This window comes from Gopherus evgoodei, unplaced genomic scaffold, assembly GCF_007399415.2.
Source record: "Gopherus evgoodei ecotype Sinaloan lineage unplaced genomic scaffold, rGopEvg1_v1.p scaffold_48_arrow_ctg1, whole genome shotgun sequence".
Lineage (NCBI taxonomy): Eukaryota > Metazoa > Chordata > Testudines > Testudinidae > Gopherus > Gopherus evgoodei.
Genome location: NW_022060069.1, coordinates 1,175,108 through 1,196,294, shown reverse-complemented (window position 1 = coordinate 1,196,294; position 21,187 = coordinate 1,175,108). Strand labels below are relative to the sequence as shown.

Below are 21,187 nucleotides of genomic sequence, written 5' to 3'. Positions count from 1 at the left end.
CATCGCCTGCCTGTCAAAAGTTCAAACAAGCCCCTTCGTGCTTTCTCCAGAGCTCCCTGTAAACCTTTGCAAAGCGGCCTCCTTCGCGTCCCTCCTGAAAACTCTCCTTTGACCAGAAAAAACTTGACAGAGGCTAGGTGGCTGGTGGGCTGAGAGCCCTGCCTGCGGCACTGGCCAGCATCGCCTCGTGCCCTCCCGCCTGCCGGGATCCCGCTGCCATCTCTCGTCTAATACTCAAAAGTGTCCTTTTGTCCTGGGTGTGTAGAGCAGCACCGGGCGCGATGGGCGCCTCGGTCCGAGTAATACACCCAACGAAGGCCGAGAGAGCAGTGGTCTATGCAGATCGTTACTGGTGGAATGCCAGCGGAATGGTCAGGCCTGAACCCGGCTCAGTGGGAGATGGTCTAACCAGCCCAGGCAGCCCAAGGGTGGGAGAACGGAAGGATGATTCCCTCTCCTACAGATGGGGAAACTGAGGCCCAGGGAGATGCGGTGCCAGGGGCAGAGGCAGGCATTGAACCAGACTGGCTGAGTCCGGTGGCAGCCCAGCATCCATCTAGCCAGGCCAGGCATGCAATGGGGCAGGAACGCAAAGCGGGCCCGCTCCGCCCCCGGTGCATTAGCTCCGGCTCGGGGGGCTTCGGGGGCTGCTGGGTCCCGAGGACACAGCTCCCGGCCGTGCAGCCCGGCCCAGAGGTGGGCAGGCTGGAGGGAGGGCCCGGCTCCACCCCTGGGAGGGCGAAGGCTGCTGTCTCCTCCCCACGGCCTGGGCTGGGTGCGCGGCTGGCGGGGCCGGGGCCAGGGCCCGGGGACGCAGGCGGAGGGAGCGTGGGAACTGCTGCTGCTGCTGCAGGTAGGCGGGGAGGGGAGCCGGGGGACCGGGCCCTGCCAGCCGGCTGCCTGCTGGGGGGCCGGGGCAGCAGGACCTGGGCAGAGAGGGGCATTGTGGGTAAGGCGGGGGGCGCTCAGGAGGAACCCCCCCCGGACCTGAGTCACTGGTGCCCTGCACCTTGTGCCATCATTTACGCCCGTGCACTGCACTGCTAGGCACAGAGGGGCATGTGGGGCAGCCCACCCAGAGCAGGAGCCCGGCACGATGCCCGCTCTGGCTGCGTCTCCGTGGCACAGCTCGGGCATCGAAACCCTGGAGTTACTGCTCCTCCAGGGAGCACGCAGCTGGAATCCTGCCCCCTGACCCCCATCACTGTGATGTGGGACGGGAAGACAGGTGAACCCCAAGGGAATGCCTAACCTGGCAGAGACACACCTGCCCTGGTGCTGGCGACCAAGGCGAGGACTGGACACTGCTCTCCTGCCCTGGATAAACAATGAACCAGAGCAGCAGAAAGTACAGCAAAGCCACTTGGGCTTTCAGTCTGGCCCTCTGCAGCCCCGACGGAAGAGACCCTGAATCCTGGAAGTTGCAGACTTTGTAGAGAAACTGACCCATCTGGAGTGGTAAATCCTGTCTGACTGTTCTGGGACCTGCTCCTAGAGTCAATGGAGAGACTCCTTGATGTCTGTGAGAACTGAATCAGGCCCAGCAGCGCCCGGTGTGTGGGGCATGTGCATGTCAAGCAGACACGTTGTCTTGCTCTGAACTCACCCTGACATGGCATTTTAGGGACAGGGAAATCTTGCAATAGGCTCTGGTGCTTGTGTGTTTCTTCAGGACCTGAGTTAGAGAAGTGAAAACAGATCCTCAGCCGTGTAACTCGGCAGCGCTCCGCTGAAGTCAATGGAGCGACCCCAGTTGGTGCCAGCTGAGGCTCTGGCTCCCAGTGTGAATTGTTCTTATGAACCAGCTGGTGCCCCTTGGGGAAAGTCACTGGCTATTCGCTCAGTGCTGGTTTGGAGAGGTAGGGCTCTCTCGTGGCTAGAGCGTGCCCAGGGAGCCAGGAACTGCGGGCTCTGCTCCTAGCTCTGGAGGGAAGGGTGCTCCAGTGCTTAGGAAGTCAGACGGGGGGCCGGCAGGATACCTGGGTTCTAGTCTTGGCCGCCACTTCACCTTGGATAACTCACTTCAGCTAATCCAGAGAGACCCGGTGGGTGAGGTAAAACCATTGATTGGACCAACTTCAGTTGGCGAAAGAGACGAGCTTTCAAACCATCCAGAAGTTGGTCCAATAAAAGCTATTACCTCCCCCACCTTGTCTCTGTAATATCCTGGGACCCACACAGCGAGGGGAGCCGGGGGCCGGGAGGGCACGTTATGGACGAATAGTATGGCGGGTCAGTGAGGCGCTGGCGAGGGGAGCCGGGGCCAGGAGGGCGCGTTATGGACGAATAGTATGGCGGGTCAGTGAGTTGCTGGCAAGGGGAGCCGGGGGCCGGGAGGGCGCGTTCGGGATGGCGGGTCGGTGAGGTACCGGCGAGGGGAGCCGGGGGCCAGGAGGGCGCGTTATGGACGAATGGTACGGCGGGTCAGTGAGTTGCTGGCAAGGGGAGCCGGGGGCCGGGAGGGCGCGTTCGGGATGGTGGGTCGGTGAGGTATCGGCGAGGGGAGCTGGGGGCCAGGAGGGCGCGTTATGGACGAATGGTACGGCGGGTCAGTGAGTTGCTGGCGAGGGGAGCCGGGGGCCGGGAGGGCGCGTTCGGGATGGCGGGTCGGTGAGGTACCGGCGAGGGGAGCTGGGGGCCAGGAGGGCGCATTAGGGACAAATGGTACGGCGGGTCAGTGAGTTGCTGGCGAGGGGAGCCGGGGGCCAGGAGGGCGCGTTATGGACGAATGGTACGGCGGGTCAGTGAGGTGCTGGCAAGGGGAGCCGGGGGCTGGGAGGGAGCGTTCGGGACGGCGGGTCAGTGAGGTATCGGCGAGGGGAGCCGGGGGCCAGGAGGGCGCGTTATGGACGAATGGTACGGCGGGTCAGTGAGGTGCTGGCAAGGGGAGCCGGGGGCTGGGAGGGAGCGTTCGGGACAGCGGGTCAGTGAGGTGCTGGCGAGGGGAGCCGGGGGCCAGGAGGGCGCGTTCGGGACGGCGGGTTGGTGAGGTGCCGGCAAGGGGAGCCGGGGGCCAGGAGGGCGCGTTATGGACGAATGGTACGGCGGGTCAGTGAGTTGCTGGCAAGGGGAGCCGGGGGCCGGGAGGGCGCGTTCGGGATGGTGGGTCGGTGAGGTATCGGCGAGGGGAGCCAGGGGCCAGGAGGGCGCGTTATGGACGAATGGTACGGCGGGTCAGTGAGTTGCTGGCGAGGGGAGCCGGGGGCCGGGAGGGCGCGTTCGGGATGGCGGGTCGATGAGGTACCGGCGAGGGGAGCCGGGGGCCAGGAGGGCGCGTTATGGACGAATGGTACGGCGGGTCAGTGAGTTGCTGGCAAGGGGAGCCGGGGGCCGGGAGGGCGCGTTCGGGATGGTGGGTCGGTGAGGTATCGGCGAGGGGAGCCAGGGGCCAGGAGGGCGCGTTATGGACGAATGGTACGGCGGGTCAGTGAGTTGCTGGCGAGGGGAGCCGGGGGCCGGGAGGGCGCGTTCGGGATGGCGGGTCGGTGAGGTACCGGCGAGGGGAGCCGGGGGCCAGGAGGGCGCATTAGGGACAAATGGTACGGCGGGTCAGTGAGTTGCTGGCGAGGGGAGCCGGGGGCCAGGAGGGCGCGTTATGGACGAATGGTACGGCGGGTCAGTGAGGTGCTGGCAAGGGGAGCCGGGGGCTGGGAGGGAGCGTTCGGGACGGCGGGTCAGTGAGGTGCTGGCGAGGGGAGCCGGGGGCCAGGAGGGCGCGTTCGGGACGGCGGGTTGGTGAGGTGCCGGCAAGGGGAGCCGGGGGCCAGGAGGGCACGTTAGGGACAGCTGTACAGCGGGTCGGTGAGGTGCCAGGCTGTCCCTCTCAATGGTTCTGTAGGAAGTTTTGCACAAAAACAGGTTCAGCAGGATCTAAAGTGCCATTCTGCAGGCCAAGTCCCCTCCAGGCCTACCGGGAACAGGCACCAGGGAAGGGCGCCAGGCTCTGCATTTGCCAGGCTCCAAAGGCCTTTGCATGGGGCTCCCATGGCCTTACGCTCAAAGGCTGCCTTTGCCAGCCTCCGCGGCTCTCCTGGGCTCCCCTGGACAGGCAGCATGGTGGTGGGGTCCACCGATGAAGAACGGGGGTAGCAGGGAGGAAGATGAAGAGCTGTTTTAGCCATGCGGAGCTTGATCTGACAGCTGGACCTCCCTGAGGAGACGTCACAGAGACAGGCTGAGATTTCAGTTTGGACAGAAGGTGAGAGGTAAGTCAAGGAGACAGTAGCTGAACTGATGTGTGTAGATGAGATGGCCCAGAGATAAGGTGTAAAGGGAGAAGAAACAGAAACCCAAGACAGAGCTCTGTGGAAACCCCACAGGATCCTTTGAAGGACACCCTGAAAGAGCAATTCAAGAGGGGACAGAGTCTCGGGAAATCTTATCCTCCCTTGGCTTCAGAAGAGCAGGGCTGATGGCGTGAAAGGCGAGGACCACGAGGATGGAGCACTGGGTCTGAGCTGGGCTAGTAAGGGCTCATTAGAGACTTTGCATGGGGTTGGGGAATGTCCTTCCTGACCTCTGCAGGCGAGCGGTCACAGCCCTGAATGTGCTAACTGACCCTCCTGCAGCGAAACTTCCTTCTTTTGGATTGCCCAAGACACATGACAGCCTCCCCCGTGCCTGGTGGCTCCAGCCTTGTGACCCACAACACTTGCCCTTGTGAAATCCAGCCCAGAAGCCAGTGTCCCCATCCCCCACCCCAGCAAGGAGGCCTGGGGCAGGGAGGGCGATGCCCGGGAGTGAATTCAGCACCGTGCAATTCATGGCACAGCGACTGCGTCCGCAGTGGAACCAGAGAGATGGGGGAGGCGCTCAGCAGGCATGTACTGCACCCCCGTTGCAGCTGTGAGAGCGCTGCGCTGCATGAGTGGCTGGGCCAGAAACCCCCATCCTGCTGCTTACGCTGGGTGTGCTGAGGAAAGAAGAACCCGGAGAGAGGCAGCCGGGAGAGAAGGGGCCGCGAACTAGCGAGAGAAGCAGTATGTGTCGGGCTGAACAGATGGGGGTGCAGGGAAGGGCTAGACAGGTCGATGGATGGATGGATGGTTTGTCCAATGACTTTTTCCTAATTTCAGGCGCACTCAGACATTATAGGCCACAGCCTCCGCTGGGGCGTCTTAACTTCACAGGAGCGGAGCTGCTGAACTCGAGCTGTGGGCCTATGGATTTAAAGCCCAGTTCGAACATTGCAGGTCCTGGGTTTGGGTTCTGTGTGTGAATAACTCGCCCTGGCAGTGTGCTAGCGGGTGCCTGCTCAGGCCATCCCAGCTGGCTCGGGGGCTCCGAGGTTGGGGCTAGGACAACGTGCATGTGTTACTGAGTGCCTCACCCGAGGCAAAGGAAAGCAGGCCGGGGGCTTCACGGACAGGAAGAAAGGATCCCAGCACAGCTAGGAACTGCCCACGGTTCTGCTCAGGGCCTTTGCTGGGAGAGCTGCTGTCATAGACACAGACCCAGGTTACTGCCCAGCGCTGGCAGCCAAGCCCTGTTCGCTGGGGTGACATCCCATTTCACCCCAATGGCAGATATTTGTAAGGGGGCCCCAGGGCAGCTGTGCCCCATTTCCCCCCCGTTCCCAGCTACCAGAGCGTGCGCTGGGCTGAGTTCTGCTCACGGAGCAGCCACAGAAATGCCAGCCCAGGGCAGAGTGCAGAATCCGTAGCAGTAATGAGGATGTGAAGGTAGAAAGAAACCAGCTGTGGTTTTGGATCCCATGTCCCAGCTGTTAGCGCACGCCGCCTCCCGCTGCTGAGCAGATCACGTTTGCCCTGGAATCACAGAGGCAATTAATGTGGCAGTCACAGGGTGACTTACAGCCAGTCGCCTTCTAGAGTATAATTTAGCGGGACCCGATTCTGATCTCACTTCCGTTGGCTTAAATGAGGTGTAACTCCAGTGAAATCATGTTCTGCTCCCATCTGGCCTTTTCCAGGTTTGCTGGTTCGTTCTCCTGCTGTGTAACTCAACACTGGGCCTACGAGGTTCTGGAAAAATGAAGCCCTCTGTAACCCCCAATAAGGTATGCCTTAGAAACGGACACGAACGCTACATCTCCTTCTCAGATCCTGCCACTGGCTGCTCTAGTTAAGGTCCCAGTCTGTGTGGGCTGCGGTGAGAATGTCCCAGGGTCTCACTACCCTGGTCTTTGGATACACGCTTGAGGTTTGTAAGATGCTGAGCCCCAACATACGTCTCGGTCTGTGCTTAACCAGGCAGGAGCCTGACAGATGCACGAGGTGCTGCTGTGCCCTGGGATTGTGCAGCAACATTAACTTGCTTCAGTATTTTACTGCAGTGCCCGAGTAAACGGGAGTCGGTTGGTGCTCTGGCCAGAGACAGCTCTGAGGAGCAGCCAGGGGTCATGGAGTAGAAGCGTTTACATGGTCTGAATCTACATTGCAGTCAGCCCTCTGTAAAACAGGGATGTCCACATGCATTCAAAGGGGTGTGGTGCGTTCTCCAGCCAGGGGCAGTGGCTGGGACGGAGGCGGCTGGGCCTGGACCAGGGTCAAAGGGAAGAGGCAGGAGCAAGGCAGGGCACAAGCCAGGGTCTGCTTTGCTGCTTGGGAACTTCTGGTTTACACGGCTGAATTGTGCAGCCAGAGGATTCCGTCGCTCTGGTCTCTTCGGCCAGGACTTCCTGCAGTGCCTCATCCTCCAGTAACTGGTGGGTGTCACTTTGCTGAGCTCCCCAGAGGCAATGTGGTGCATCAGTTATCCAGGATCCCACAAGCCTAGGTTCTACACCCCCGCATCCTTACAACCAGGACCAGTGGCCAAATGCCCAACATTGAGATTTGAGCTGAGGAGAGAATTTTGCCAGATACCCTTCATGTGTGATAGTAAAATGCTAACTCAGAGCCCCAGGAGGCCTCGCTCTGGAATCTCCCCTCAGCTGAACCTGCACAAAGCCCCTGGGTTAGGTTCTCCCCGAGAGCCCGTCCCCTAGAACATGTGGGACACTGAAATCCAACAGTGAAAAAAACCCACAGAGGAAGCCAAAGATTACAAGGCAAAATGTGAACGCCACTGCCAGGCCAGGCTTGTGACTGCATTTAGTCCCCGAAGCAAGTGGGCTGTTTCCATAGCAGTCATTGGTGCCTGAGATCCTTTGAATCCCAGAACCGGGTCTCTTTTCCCTTGGACCCAAAACAGACTCTTCCGTTTCCCCATCATTTTACACCTCACAGTCTGCTGGCAGTGAAATGAGCGAGAGCAGAGTGAGATTGGTGCAAATCGAACCACTGCTCGGGTTTGCTTTACAAGGAGTGCACCTAACAGCTGTACTGTGCAGTCTTTACAGAGCAACTCGCCATCTGCACCAAAGGACACACCTCTCCGCTGGAGCTAAAGAACTGGCTTCTTTAGCCAGCAGCAGCAGGAGGCTGTTGTCCTCTGTGGTCCAGCCACTTTCCAAGCATCAGGCAAAACCCCAAGGACCCCAAGGGCTGCAGGATATGGTCTAATAACGCACGGCAGCTTGGGAGGAGTTACGGCCCAGATGCACAGAAGGATTTAGGCTCTGAACATTCACTGAAAGCTAGGAACTCAACTACTTGTGTTCATCGGGGCCTGTCGCCACCCCCTGCATGCTCCCAGTGCACAAGCTGCATCCAGTCTGCAGGTGAGACTTCAACAGTCCCGGCTGTTTCAGATACAGCGTACAGCTGTCTTTTCTTGTCCCCTCACAGCTGAACGCTCTAGAGAGCCAGGAAGAGCTCCTGCTGCCTGGGCAGCCGAACCGGCTTTCCCAGAAGGTAAGTTGTCGCCAATGGGCTGAGCTCAGCCAGAAAACCAGGGAGTCAGCAGAGCGGAACAGCTCCATAAAGGAGACTCTTGTTCTGCATTCCCCTTGTCATGCTGGGCTGGTTCTGCTTATGTTTGCATCACGCCCCCGGGGGTGGTTTTAAGAGGCGTGAAGTTTACAGCTTGTGTTTGCTGAGAAGTGGCAGAGCAGGGGACGCTTACAGCTCCACTCCAGGACTAGCCCCAAGTCAACAGCCCCCGTTTGCCATTCACACTGGATTTGCACTGGAGCGACTCTCTTGAGCCAGATCCTCAGCTGGGGTAGATCAGCATAGTTCCATTGGCTTCAGTGAATCAGGCCCCCTTGGCTTCAGGGACTTGCTCCCAATTTACAGCTGCGGAAGTGAGCACAGAATCACGCCCAGTATGTTCTGTGGATTCCGTTGCACCTGTTATGACCCGCTGGGAAGATGTCTTGTGCCAGTCAGACTTGGCTACACCTGGGCATGCAGGCAGAGGAGTGGCTGGGATCAGAGGTCCTGATTCTTCTCTTACTTACACCAGGGTAAACCAGGAGTAGCTTTACTAAAGACAGTAGAAATACACCAGTTTTACACTGGTGTGAGACCTGAACTCTAATCATTGTCTTCTCCTTGTGCGGTCATTTACACCAGTGCAAAGAGTGCAGAGGGGGGTGCAAAATGCTATCTGATTCAGTAGCATTTCACACCCATTTTGCACTAGTGTAAATGACTGCACAGGCGCAGGGCAGTGGCAAATCAGGCCCAGGCTTTGGCTTTTCAGCGGAATGTCTCAATCCTGTGTGTGCGGCTGCCTGCCAGTCTCCATTTCATTCTCTGTTTCTGCCCCCAGTATCCCCGCCGTGCCCTGCTGGCTGTGATCCTGGTGGGCGTGCTCTTGGCCGGGATTCTCACTCATCTCTTAGTTTTTCTGTTCAGTTCCCCTTTGGGAAGAGGGAAAGTGGGGCAGGATCCAGACAACACGTGTAGTGACCCTTGCAGGTGAGTGACTATTCTGAGCATGGGTTTTTAATTATTGTATGTCAGGGCGTCTTGGCCTTTGCTCACTAGCAATCCCCAGCCATCTGCTCAGTTTCTCCCACGGCGCGCTCTGCCAGAATACCAGGCAGCCTAGCCCAGTATCCTTTGCACCCAAGTATTAATGATCTCAGAACAGGCTCAGTTCACTGCTGTCCTGTACCATGCACAGTCATGTACACAGCAGTGCAACACTCCACCCTTGGGCCTCACCCCACTTTGCACGGCGTAAGTGACAGCAAGAGGCTGTGATGAGCTGGGCCTGACGGGTGACAGCTCAGAGGTTATCAGTGTTGTCGTCCCTGTTAGGATTGTGCTGGTGGAAAGCATCCCCGAGGGAATGGTGTATGAAGACAACAGCACAGTGAACCCGTCCACTTTTCAGGCCTGGAGGAGCCTGCTCGGAGGTGCTAGGAACAGCTTGGACATCGCATCTTTCTATTGGACCCTGACAAACGATGACACACACACTCAGGAAGCCACAGCTGACCAAGTAAATAGCAAAAGTGTAATTAGGGGCTGGATCCTGCCTCGGGCTCAAGCCAGGGAGTCGACCTGCTAAAGTCAGTGGAACTGCTCCCCTGCTCGGCGTGTGCTCACAAGCTTTGCTGGATGGGGCCAGAACGCTCCTGAGCCTGCAGGCTGGCGCTCCCAGGGCTGCCACCAATGTGACTACGTTGTATTGTAACGTACAGGAGGAAGCTGTACTGATCTAACTGCATCACTTCCAAACCTGTGTGTAGAAAAGTGCCGAGACTCCTCTTGGTACCGCTGGATTCGTTCATTCACTCTGCCACCACTGTGTCAGTGTGAATGAAACGCACAGGGGCCAGCTGTCCCTCGGCTGGGGCAGAAAATTGCAGTGGAACCAGCTGAATCCACCCCCAAATTAGCGTCTAATTACCAAGCCAGTGACGGCTTCCTCGTCCCAGGCCATCAAGGGAGCCAGTTAGGGAAGGCTGTTGAGTGGAACATTGATTCGCCAAAGGCTGAGCCTCCTTTTGCAAAGCCTCTTTCATGGCTGTGGTTAGATCAGAGCGGGGCATGCTGGCTCGCATCCTGGCAGAGAAAAGAGACAGGGCCAGACTGGAAGGAGATGTGGTGAGTCCGCCCTGCCCATGCAGGGAGCACTGTGAGCTGTGAGGGCAAAATTAGCTGAAGCAGGTCCAATGCACAGCCCCTGCCTCACGCAGAGAGACCAGCACGAGTCGGGGTGAATTTCCCCGAGTCGGTGTGATGCCCGTGGGGCTGCGTGTATAGGCACATGCACATAGCCGTATGAATCGTGCCCACTTTGACCTGGTGAGGAGGCAGCATTGGCAGAGAGCCCCTCGTCTGGACTTACTGGTGTTTTTAACCCCTCTTTTAAAAACAGGGTGAAGAAATCCTGGCAGAACTGCTGCAGTTACCCCAGCGAGGTGTCTCGCTGAGAATCGCAGTCAGCAGCCCATCCTCAAAGCAGCCCCTGGATGACCTGCAAGCACTGGAGCAGAGCGGTAAGATTCCTGAGTACCGGGGGCCCAACCTGAGACCCCCTGATGGGGCCTGATTTCCAGAAAGAGCTGAGCATCTGCCCTCTGAAAATCAGCCCTTTCGTGGTATTACACTTTGGGGACCCAAAATTCACTAGGCACTTTGGACTATCTTGGGTGTTCTAACACTAAAGCAGCCTGCATAGCCCCATCAGTGTAAGTGACTGGGGCATAGGCAGTCTTGCCTAGTGGTTACAGCTGGGCTGAGGTCTGCCCACCAGGGACAGGCGTCACGGGGCAGGAGTTGGAGGAATCACAAGGCTGGATCCTAGGGTCAGAGTCAGGCCGGGGTCAAAGACTGGAGATCAGGGGAAGTCTGGCACTGCAGCAGCCATGGTCCGTGTGTTTGCCCAGACAAGTTCCTAGGTGAGCCCCTGGGATTAAGTAGGGGCACATGGCCAATCTGAGGGCCACAGGGTACTGTCACTTGGGGTCTCTTTGGGCGGTACTTCCTGCAGCATTGGAGACCCAGGTTCTAGTCCCTGAGTCCTTACAATCAGCACTCAAGAGCAGCCCTCTGATAACGAACCACTGGGCACTGGCTGGTGATGTCATTAGAGGCTCTGCAAGAAGACACCCGAGGAAATCAGGAAACGGCTCCCCAGGGCTCCCTCTGGCCGGTTTCTCCCAGTTCGATCCACTTGGTGCCTCTGCGGCTCTCTGAAGGGACCGTTCCAATTCCGGGACCTGGCTGTGAAAGAGCTCCCTGTCCTTTACATACCCTAGGGGCTGCTGTCCGCAAAGTCAACATGCGCAGGCTGACTGATGGGGTGCTGCACACCAAGTTCTGGATCATTGACAAGACCCACATCTATCTTGGCAGCGCTAACATGGACTGGCGCTCCCTGACCCAGGTAAACACCTCCTAGGGGCAAGAGGGTCTTCGCCCGAGCTGGGGTGCCACATAGGCTTGTGCCTTTGATGGGCTGTTCTTCGTCTGGGGTTGTCAGAAGGAGCCCTGCTTGAGGGGCAGGCGCTGGGCGGGCTCTGAGAGGCAGGGCCAGGCTGGGGTGTAGGGAAAACTGAGGGAGTGTTGCTTAGTGCCAAGAGTAGGAACTGGAAGCCAGGACTTCTGGGCCGTGGTCCCAGCTCTGCTACTGACCTGGGGCCCCGTCTAGCATGAGGGCATGGAGCCTGACCCATCCGGACCCCACTGAGGTCAATGGCAGGAGAGGAGCCAGCCACATGGACCTCGCTGTGGAACTGGGGCACTGGTCTCTAACATCTAGGATTCTTCATGCCCAAGCCTGCAGGGGATGGGAATCCTGGGGGCTGCTAAAGACCCTTCCTCAGGAAAATCAAAGCATCTCTGTAGCAAAGTGCCCAGGGCTCAAGGTCAGAGCTGCTGTGTATGGCCCCTCGGAGGGAGGCCGTGTGGCCTGCTGGAAACGTTATTCCATGCCTGGTGCCAGGAGCAGTTTGGACTAGCTCAAGCACCACTTTGAGTGGCTGTTCATCTGGGGCTGTCAGAATGAGCCCAGCAGAGACACCGGCAAGGCCAGCACTGTCGCTCTGATTCTTTGGGGCACCCAGGTACTGTGGTGCTGATATGAGACCCTAGAGAGATTAGCTAGAGGGGGGGTGAGGAAGGAGACCCCCGAGGCTCTGAAATACGCAGCTTACACAACCACAGCGCTGGGAATTCCTCACGCCAGCCAGCTGCACGTGACGGAGAGTTCAGTGCTGCTTGTACCACAGGTGAAGGAGCTGGGCGTGGCTGTCTACAATTGCAGCTGCTTGGCCAAGGACTTAGGGAAGATGTTTGAAGCCTATTGGGTTCTGGGAGTGCCAGATGCCTCCATTCCATCGCCCTGGCCAGCCAATTACTCCACCACGTACAACAAGGAGACGCCTCTGGAGGTGCAGCTGAACGGGACAGATGCCGATGTGTACCTTTCTGTAAGTTGAGGCACCTCAGGGTAACCCTCTTCTGCCCCTTCTTATTGGTTTCATGTAGGAGTTGCCGTAATCAAACAGAGCCTTGTTCTAGTCAGTCACCTCGCCTCCTGCAGTGGCCAATACTTGCTGCTTCAAAGTGAGTTCAAGCCCCCTGTGGTGCACCTGACCAGTCAGGCCGTGCTGCACATGGAAGGACAATTTCCTTCCCGACCATGCAGCCGTCAGCTTGACCCCTCTGTACTGTGCCCAGAGCTCCCCGCCAGCCTTGTGTGCCGAGGGACGGACGGAGGACCTCCATGCACTGCTCAGTGTCATCGACAATGCCAGCCAGTTCGTGCACATCGCCGTGATGAGCTACCTGCCAACCATGGAGTTCTCGCACCCAAGGAGGTAAAGCCTCAGCAGCCCTTTGCGAAGCAGCTCTCGGCCCGAGCACGCAGCTATGCTGAGTTCGCAGTGCAGTGTGTGCCGCTGGAAATTTTCAGGCATGAGCTGTGTCTGAGTTGAACTCGGTAACAAGGGCAGGGGGTTGTAATCCTCGTCCTTTAAGGGTTCACCCGTCTCCACTGCCTGTGTTTCCTCCTGGGCCCTATATGCTGCTCAGACATCTCCCTTTAACACTCCTGTGCCGCTGCCAATCCCCTCCCTGCCTTTTTCACACCACACCCTCTCTTGGGAACCGCCAGGATTGCGCAGAGTAAAACCCATGGGCCCTGTTTTCAAAAGGGGCCTGTGATTTTAGCAGCCCAAATTGAGATGCCCTAAGGGACCCGATCTTCATCAGATGTCCTTTCTTTCAGGCATTGCACATGGGGCATCCTAAAATTGCTAGTCCATTCTGAAAATTCAGGCCAATATATTTGAAAAAGTTACTTGAAAAGGACCCCAGGAGCTAGTAACTCGGAGAGGCGCCAGGCCAAGCCTTGTTTGTTTCCCCAGGTATTGGCCAACTATTGACAATCATCTCAGGAAAGCAGCCTACGAAAGGCAAGTCCACATTCGACTGCTGATTAGCTGCTGGGAGCACTCCAAGCCAGCCATGTTTCCTTTCCTGAAATCTCTGGCTGCCATGCAGGACAATAGGACGCACTACAGTGTGGAAGTGGTGAGTAATGCTCTGAGCTCAGCGCAGCAGCAGGGGTCAGGAATCCTGGAGTTCGGATCTTGCCTCTTACACTCATTCCCCTTCTTGAGGCTTTTGGCAAGTCCCTAAAGCCCTGATCCAGCAAAGCACTTAAGCCCACAGTTAAAGCTAAGCACGCGTAGTCCTGACCTCCATTGAGACTGCTCCTCTCTGGACTGGTTTCCTCATCCTTAGAATGCTGGAGCATTTGCCCAAAAGATTTCTCCAGGGTCGTATTTGTGATAGGAGACCAGCTGGATCCAAAGGGCCTCGCTGAGGCTAAAGGGACCATTGTCCCTCATTCCCCAAGTTGTGAAATCAACCTAGCCATATCAAACTAGGAACCTCGCTGATCACGCAGTGCTGCCTCTGAGCAGGGTTCTCTGGGGAAATGGGCTCTACACGCCCAGCAGGGAGCGCGTGTCCTGGAATCAGCTGTGAGGGGAGCACAGCAGCGAAACTGGCGGTGGCAAGCCCCGGCCAGTGCTGTGGCTAGGAGTCGGTTTGGGGTAGATCTGCACAGTCTGGTCCGTAGCAGCTGGATTCTCGGGTAAGCTGGCCATGGGTTCAAAGCGGCTCTTTCACGGCCGGTATCTACGGTGCACTGATGCGTTAGGACACTCATCCTGTGGCGTCTTTGCTTTCCTCCCTTCCATCTGAAGAGGCTCTTCACCATTCCAGTCAATGAGACACAAGCCGAGATCCCCTACGCAAGAGTCAACCACAATAAGTACATGGTCACCGACAAGGTGGCCTATATTGGTGAGTAGACCCCGAAGGATCGAACCGCCACTGCTGACGCCTCCCTACCGCCACTATTAAATACGTCCTGTATCCTTCCTCCCTGTCACACTGACAACCATCTCGCCGCACACAGGATAATATAGTTCAGGGTTACATACTAAATAACCCAGAGCCCGGGAGAGCGCCAGAGCTCTAGGCGAGCAAAGGCTGTGCTGTGTCCAGCCAAGATTTGACAGGAGATGGCGAGGCGGCACGGCACAGACTCCGACTGCCGGCGCAGGAGACACCCTTGCATGGACGGTGGGGGGAGGAAGGTGAAAGTAGCTGGCCCCGGGGAACGAGGAGGGCGGCAGAGCGAGAGGCCCGCCAGTGGTACGATTCTCAGCTCCTCACTCCTGTGTGCGAGGGGCGATCCTTACAATGGTGTCAGTATGCAGGGGCCTAAGTCTGCTCTGATTTACCTTGTGCTTCCTGTAGCCTCTGGGAGCAGAGACTAGTGCTAGGCCGCACCCCAAGGCCAGGGGCTGAGACCGGCGGGGGTGGACGCCTTACACCAGCCCCCCCCAGCTGGGGCGGCACCCACAGATGGGGCTGCTCAGGGGCCATTCCTACTCACTTTAAGGCCCTTTTACACACTGCCAGAATGGTATAAAGGGTCCTTCTTGTGGGTGAGACTTGGGCCCGGGGGCTGTAGGGTCAGGAGAGGGGCAAGGCCATGAAGTTGTTTAACTATGAAGTGGGCAGCTTTGAACTCAAGCCTGAAACACACAGGGAGCCAGTGGAGGGGCCTGCACATGGCCGGTCCGTGCTCCCCATCAGTGCACAAGAGAGAACAGCAGCTGCGTGCTGTGGTGCTGGACGCGGGGGGGAGGGCACATTCCTAGTTAGGACAAGTGGAGAGGAGGACCTGGCTGAGAATTGCAGGCTGGTGGCATACCCAGGAAATGCTGGCAGCAGAGACTCTTGTCTTTGGACATGCCTGGGTTGGTAGAACAGACTTGTGCGATATGGGAGAGCCCAGGGCTGCCAGCGTCATGATGGCAATTGGGCCGGCAGGTGCGATAAGCTCTCCCCTCCTTCTCCCCGAAGGTACCTCCAACTGGTCAGGAGACTATTTTGTCAGAACAGCAGGATCTGCGCTTGTGGTAAACCAGAGTGACACGAATGCCCAGGGCGAGCTCTCAGTGCGGGAACAACTCCAGGCTGTGTTCGAACGGGACTGGAACTCCCAATACAGCAGCGACATCAGCACCTTGGGCCAGTGGGAAGACATCTGCAGAGGTTACTAGGAGGCTACGCCACTGAGGACTGACGGAAGGAAATCCTGGCATCATAGAACAAGCTGGCTACAGCATGTCAAGGATACACATCAGGGCGGCATGGCTACCCCAGCACTGCAAACATGGTGGGGTTGACATGTCCCTTCTAGGGCCTGAAAAATCCGGTGTCACCTGGTTTCTTGTTAGCCCCTTTGGTTTCTCTGCAATGGCATTAGTCATTTTTTGAGCCCTGTCTCTCTCTGGATCACAAGGACACCCCATCTTCAAACACTAACAGCTGAGCCAGGCCAGGGAGAGTTCATCCTTTTTTCTACCACATCCCCGCTGCTGCTTTCCCTCTATGCTGAACTGAGCAGGACTTTCATGTGTAGGCCAGTGGAATGAGCTTCCATAGCGTCTGATATGTAATTGTCCAGATCCCCATCAAAGGGTTTGTATACAGGTGCCAGGAGATGGGAGGTGCTAGAAAAGTCTAATTTGTGTCTTTATTTTCAATCCATTCGGAAGGAAGATACAGCGAGTTACACAGGGGGGGCTATACAAAGAACATATACACGGACACAGGACGGAATTCATCAACGTTCAGAGGGACAAGGCATGGCCAGGGAACCATTGATGTCCTACTGCAGCCCTAGTTTAAATACTTATGCAGTAACTGAACCGATGCCTAGGTCTTGTGCTGCCCCTCTGCCCGGGGGTGAATTTCACCAATGGATCATTTACTCTCCATGAATTGATACGATCTTCCGAAAATTCACTCCAAGGCTGGGACCTGTAGCAGGTCTCGCAAGGAACAAGGGAAGCATTAACTCAGTAGCTGAAAACTTGAGGAGAACAGCAAATAGGTTTGAATAAAGTCACCAGTTATGGAGGCGCATTCAGGTAAAGGCTGAGTTCCATTTTGTACTCAAAGCAGGGATTCAGCATCTTTATATTGTAAGAAAAATGTAGTGTGCCCTCCTCGAGCATACTGCATTTCCTCTCTCAACGCAGAATGATTCTTCTGAGAATTTCCATGTAAATCCATTTGTTAATTCACACATTCAAATTAATACACAACTGGTTCTTCTAAAAAATTAGCCTATGTCACTCTTTTCTTTGTCCCAAATGAGCTGAACAGAATAATGTAGCTATTTCAAACTTTCCATAAGGTTAACATTAATGGAACTCTGGTGCCGAGGCTCTGTCGGAAGCAATAGTTTGTAATAAAGCAACATGATTCAGTATTGTGAATGGAGAGGTTAGAGAGAAGTTCAGGTAACTCTTAGCTGGGCCCAGTGTGACAGAGAGAACCTCGCCTATCCTGTCCAGCTAGTTTGCAGCCATGAGTCTATGAGAGACTCAGTGCCATTGGGAGGCTGGAGAAGTGCCAAGAACAACACAAGTTGGTCCAATAAAAACTATTTTCTCACCCACCTTGTCTGTCTCGTATTCTGGGACTGACCCAGCTACCACATCCCTGCATGCAGAGTTCTCACTGTCTGATTCCTTGGCCCAGTGGTCACTGCTCTTTGAAGCGTCTGTAGCTGCCTTCTGGCTTTGGCATCGGTGCTTGGAAGGGTCTGTTGCACACGTAGGCAACAGCATAGACATATTGGGACACAAAGATGTTGCAATTCTCCGCAAACCCAGCATTATGAACCCTGGCAATTCACAGCTCATGTTACACTCCACAGAAAGCCAAACCTATGTGCATAAGAAATACACCATTAAGGCACCCCCACGACCTTCACTCTGCCCTGCAGTGATATCAGGAGGGAAAAATAATCTGCAAAAAAATCCCCTCGTGTGTCAGTTTAATGTAATCTGGGTGCACAAATGATAAAATGTCTTAATCCGAATCATGGGGCTATTGCACAGTGTCACTAGAAACAGAATTCCCCACTCACATCAGGCTGCATCCGCTTTGCATGGGTGTAGACAGTGACACAAGGTACAGAAAATCAGGGCTGCTCTAGACTGACCTGGGGTGGGGCTTGCACTACGCTACTTGCCAAATCCTTGGATGGCTGCTGCTGAGCCTCAGCAAATCCTGTTTAAATAGTTTTGCTGGCTGAGTTTAGGTTCACTGGACTTGCCCTGCACATGTGAAGTCAGGAACACCAGAGGGAGCAGGTGTAAAACACCATCTCATCAGAGCACTCCATTTGCTCAGCGTTTTGTAACCACCTTGCAGAGGTTGTAAAGGATTTACCAGGGCACAGGGCAGAGGAAACCAGGCAGCCCTGGGTAACTGCGAAGTTCTGCCATGTGAGATGGTTGGGTACAAGCCATTCTGTCGTTTGCTTCTCACCTTGGTACTCGGCTGCTTTCCCCAGGGCTTGCTGGGCTCACTAAGGAAACATGGAACAACCTCACCAAGCTGAGCCAGAGCAATTCCAGACTGCCCAGGAGAGAGTCTGAGCTTGGGGCAGCAGGGCCTGGGGCAACAAGCTGTGGCTTTGTGGTGAATTCAACCCCAAATGACCCTCAAGATCTGGAGAAAAGGCAGTTAATGCAGGGTGTGCCAGAGCCCAACATGCAAAGCAGCCTGTGGCCCTGCCCCTTCTAAGAGCTAAACGAAGTCCTCCAGGAGTCCTGAAGCATTAGCTAGTGGGGCTCACTGTGATCCCGTCACTGCCCCCAGTGACATCACTGTGACATCACCATGTCCTGATGTGTCACTGGGATGACATCACTGCCTTGATGACATCACAATGGCCTGGTTCATCCCTGTGATTACATTACAGGACAGAGGCTGGCCCCCAAAACCCAGCCTGACATGACCCCTACTCTGAGGGGGGGGCTGCCTGACCCCATCCTGAGGCCCAGCCACTGAATTAAATAGCACTGGGAAGGTACCATTCCTCTGGAAAAGGGGAGGGAGAAAGGTGCCTCCTCCCCAAAATATCCAGATTTAAAAATCACCCTAAGCACATGGTGCAGACCAAGTAAACAGCTTGGGTAAATAATAAAATAATACCAATAATAATTTCCACTCGGTGATCAGTCCTGGCCAGCTGCTCCTATCGCCCCCACCAATGCAATGGTTCACTCCAGCAGTTTGATGCTGGGGCGGGCACTCACTCCTCGGAAGGAACCATTTCACTGACGGGGGGAGCGGGCAATGAAACTCCCTAGGTCATTTCCCGGAGAGAACACAAAGCGCAGACCCTTTCCTCAGCGCCCCTGCTGCGGTGACTTTTCTAATCAGGGTGGTAATGAGCCTGCGGGTTTGCGCACCCCCATCCAGGCTGAGAATGGTACAGCCCAGCCCCAAGTGGCAGTTGGTTGTTTACCAGTTTCTGCTCCCCTCAGATGGGGCGGGGGAGGGGCAGCTGTGGGGGTGGGGGGCTGGGCCGGCCTCGCCTGGGGGCGGGGCGGGGTGGGCGTGGGGGGCTGGTCCCTGGGCCGGCCTCGCCTGGGGGCGGGGCGGGGTGGGTGTGGGGGGCTGGTCCCTGGGCCGGCCTCCCCTGGGGGCGGGGCGGGGTGGGTGTGGGGGGCTGGTCCCTGGGCCGGCCTCGCCTGGGGGCGGGGTGGGCGTGGGGGGCTGGTCCCTGGGCCGGCCTCGCCTGGGGGCGGGGCGGGGTGGGTGTGGGGGGCTGGTCCCTCGGCCGGCCTCGCCTGGGGGCGGGGCAGGGTGGGTGTGGGGGGCTGGTCCCTGGGCCGGCCTCGCCTGGGGGCGGGGCGGGGTGGGTGTGGGGGGCTGGTCCCTGGGCCGGCCTCGCCTGGGGGCGGGGCGGGGCGGGGCGGGTGTGGGGGGCTGGTCCCTGGGCTGGCCTTGCCTGGGGGCAGGGCGGGGTGGGTGTGGGGGGCTGGTCCCTGGGCTGGCCTTGCCTGGGGGCAGGGCGGGTGTGGGGGGCTGGTCCCTGGGCCGGCCTCGCCTGGGGGCGGGGCGGGGTGGGTGTGGTAGGCTGGTCCCTGGGCCGGCCTCGCCTGGGGGCAGGGCGGGGCGGGTGTGGGAGGGCTGGTCCCTGGGCCGGCCTCGCCTGGGGGCGGGGTGGGCGTGGGGGGCTGGTCCCTGGGCCGGCCTCGCCTGGGGGCGGGGCAGGGTGGGTGTGGGGGGCTGGTCCCTCGGCCGGCCTCGCCTGGGGGCGGGGCAGGGTGGGTGTGGGGGGCTGGTCCCTGGGCCGGCCTCGCCTGGGGGCGGGGTGGGTGTGTGGGGCTGGTCCCTGGGCCGGCCTCGCCTGGGGGCGGGGCGGGTGTGGGGGGCTGGTCCCTGGGCTGGCCTTGCCTGGGGGCAGGGCGGGTGTGGGGGGCTGGTCCCTGGGCCGGCCTCGCCTGGGGGCGGGGCGGGGTGGGTGTGGTAGGCTGGTCCCTGGGCCGGCCTCGCCTGGGGGCAGGGCGGGGCGGGTGTGGGAGGGCTGGTCCCTGGGCCGGCCTCGCCTGGGGGCGGGGCGGGGCGGGTGTGGGAGGGCTGGTCCCTGGGCTGGCCTCGCCTGGGGGCGGGGCGGGGCGGGGTGGGTGTGGGGGGCTGGTCCCTGGGCCGGCCTCGCCTGGGGGCAGGGCGGGGTGGGTGTGGGGGGCTGGTCCCTGGGCCGGCCTCGCCTGGGGGCGGGGCGGGGTGGGTGTGGTAGGCTGGTCCCTGGGCCGGCCTCGCCTGGGGGCAGGGCGGGGCGGGTGTGGGAGGGCTGGTCCCTGGGCCGGCCTCGCCTGGGGGCGGGGCGGGGTGGGTGTGGGGGGCTGGTCCCTGGGCCGGCCTTGCCTTGGGGCGGGGCGGGGTGGGTGTGGGGGGCTGGTCCCTGGGCCGGCCTCGCCTGGGGCGGGGTGGGTGTGGGGGGCTGGTCCCTGGGCCGGCCTCGCCTGTGGGCGGGGCGGGGTGGGTGTGGGGGGCTGGTCCCTGGGCCGGCCTCGCCTGGGGGCAGGGCGGGGTGGGTGTGGGGGGCTGGTCCCTGGGCCGGCCTCGCCTGGGGGCGGGGTGGGTGTGGGGGGCTGGTCCCTGGGCCGGCCTCGCCTGGGGGCGGGGCGGGGTGGGTGTGGTAGGCTGGTCCCTGGGCCGGCCTCGCCTGGGGGCGGGGCGGGGTGGGTGTGGGGGGCTGGTCCCTGGGCCGGCCTCGCCTGGGGGCGGGGCGGGGTGGGTGTGGGGGGCTGGTCGCTGGGCCGGCCTCGCCTGGGGGCGGGGCGGGGTGGGTGTGGGGGGCTGGTCCCTGGGCCGGCCTTGCCTGGGGGCAGGGCGGGGTGGGTGTGGGGGGCTGGTCCCTGGGCCGGCCTCGCCTGGGGGCAGGGCGGGGTGGGTGTGGGGGGCTGGTCCCTGGGCCGGCCTCGCCTGGGGGCGGGGCGGGGTGGGTGTGGGGGGCTGGTCCCTGGGCCGGCCTCGCCTGGGGGCGGGGCGGGGTGGGTGTGGGGGGCTGGTCCCTGGGCCGGCCTCGCCTGGGGGCAGGGCGGGGCGGGTGTGGGAGGGCTGGTCCCTGGGCCGGCCTCGCCTGGGGGCGGGGCGGGGCGGGTGTGGGAGGGCTGGTCCCTGGGCCGGCCTCGCCTGGGGGCGGGGCGGGGCGGGGTGGGTGTGGGGGGCTGGTCCCTGGGCCGGCCTCGCCTGGGGGCAGGGCGGGGTGGGTGTGGGGGGCTGGTCCCTGGGCCGGCCTCGCCTGGGGGCGGGGCGGGGTGGGTGTGGTAGGCTGGTCCCTGGGCCGGCCTCGCCTGGGGCAGGGCGGGGCGGGTGTGGGAGGGCTGGTCCCTGGGCCGGCCTCGCCTGGGGGCGGGGCGGGGCGGGGTGGGTGTGGGGGGCTGGTCCCTGGGCCGGCCTTGCCTGGGGGCGGGGCGGGGTGGGTGTGGGGGGCTGGTCCCTGGGCCGGCCTCGCCTGGGGGCGGGGTGGGTGTGGGGGGCTG

The 21,187-nt window shown here is 59.6% G+C and overlaps 1 protein-coding gene across 3 annotated transcripts; it reads left to right on the top strand.

The window, feature by feature from the left end:
• Positions 1-772: 772 nt before the first annotated feature.
• PLD3 (phospholipase D family member 3) lies at positions 773-16,797 on the top strand. 3 transcript variants are annotated; one of them, XM_030546691.1, is made up of 12 exons: positions 773-853; positions 5,933-6,019; positions 7,692-7,757; positions 8,620-8,768; positions 9,114-9,297; positions 10,180-10,300; positions 11,063-11,190; positions 12,035-12,235; positions 12,486-12,625; positions 13,175-13,340; positions 14,021-14,120; positions 15,192-16,797. In XM_030546691.1, the coding sequence occupies exons 2-12, from the start codon at positions 5,993-5,995 to the stop codon at positions 15,389-15,391; spliced, it is 1,482 nt and encodes a 493-aa protein (XP_030402551.1). In that variant the 5' UTR covers positions 773-853; positions 5,933-5,992; the 3' UTR covers positions 15,392-16,797. The 3 variants fall into 3 exon arrangements, with proteins under 3 accessions (XP_030402551.1, XP_030402552.1, XP_030402553.1); XM_030546692.1 differs by lacking the exon at positions 773-853 and adding an exon at positions 3,269-4,979; XM_030546693.1 differs by lacking the exon at positions 773-853 and adding an exon at positions 4,999-5,192.
• Positions 16,798-21,187: the final 4,390 nt, after the last annotated feature.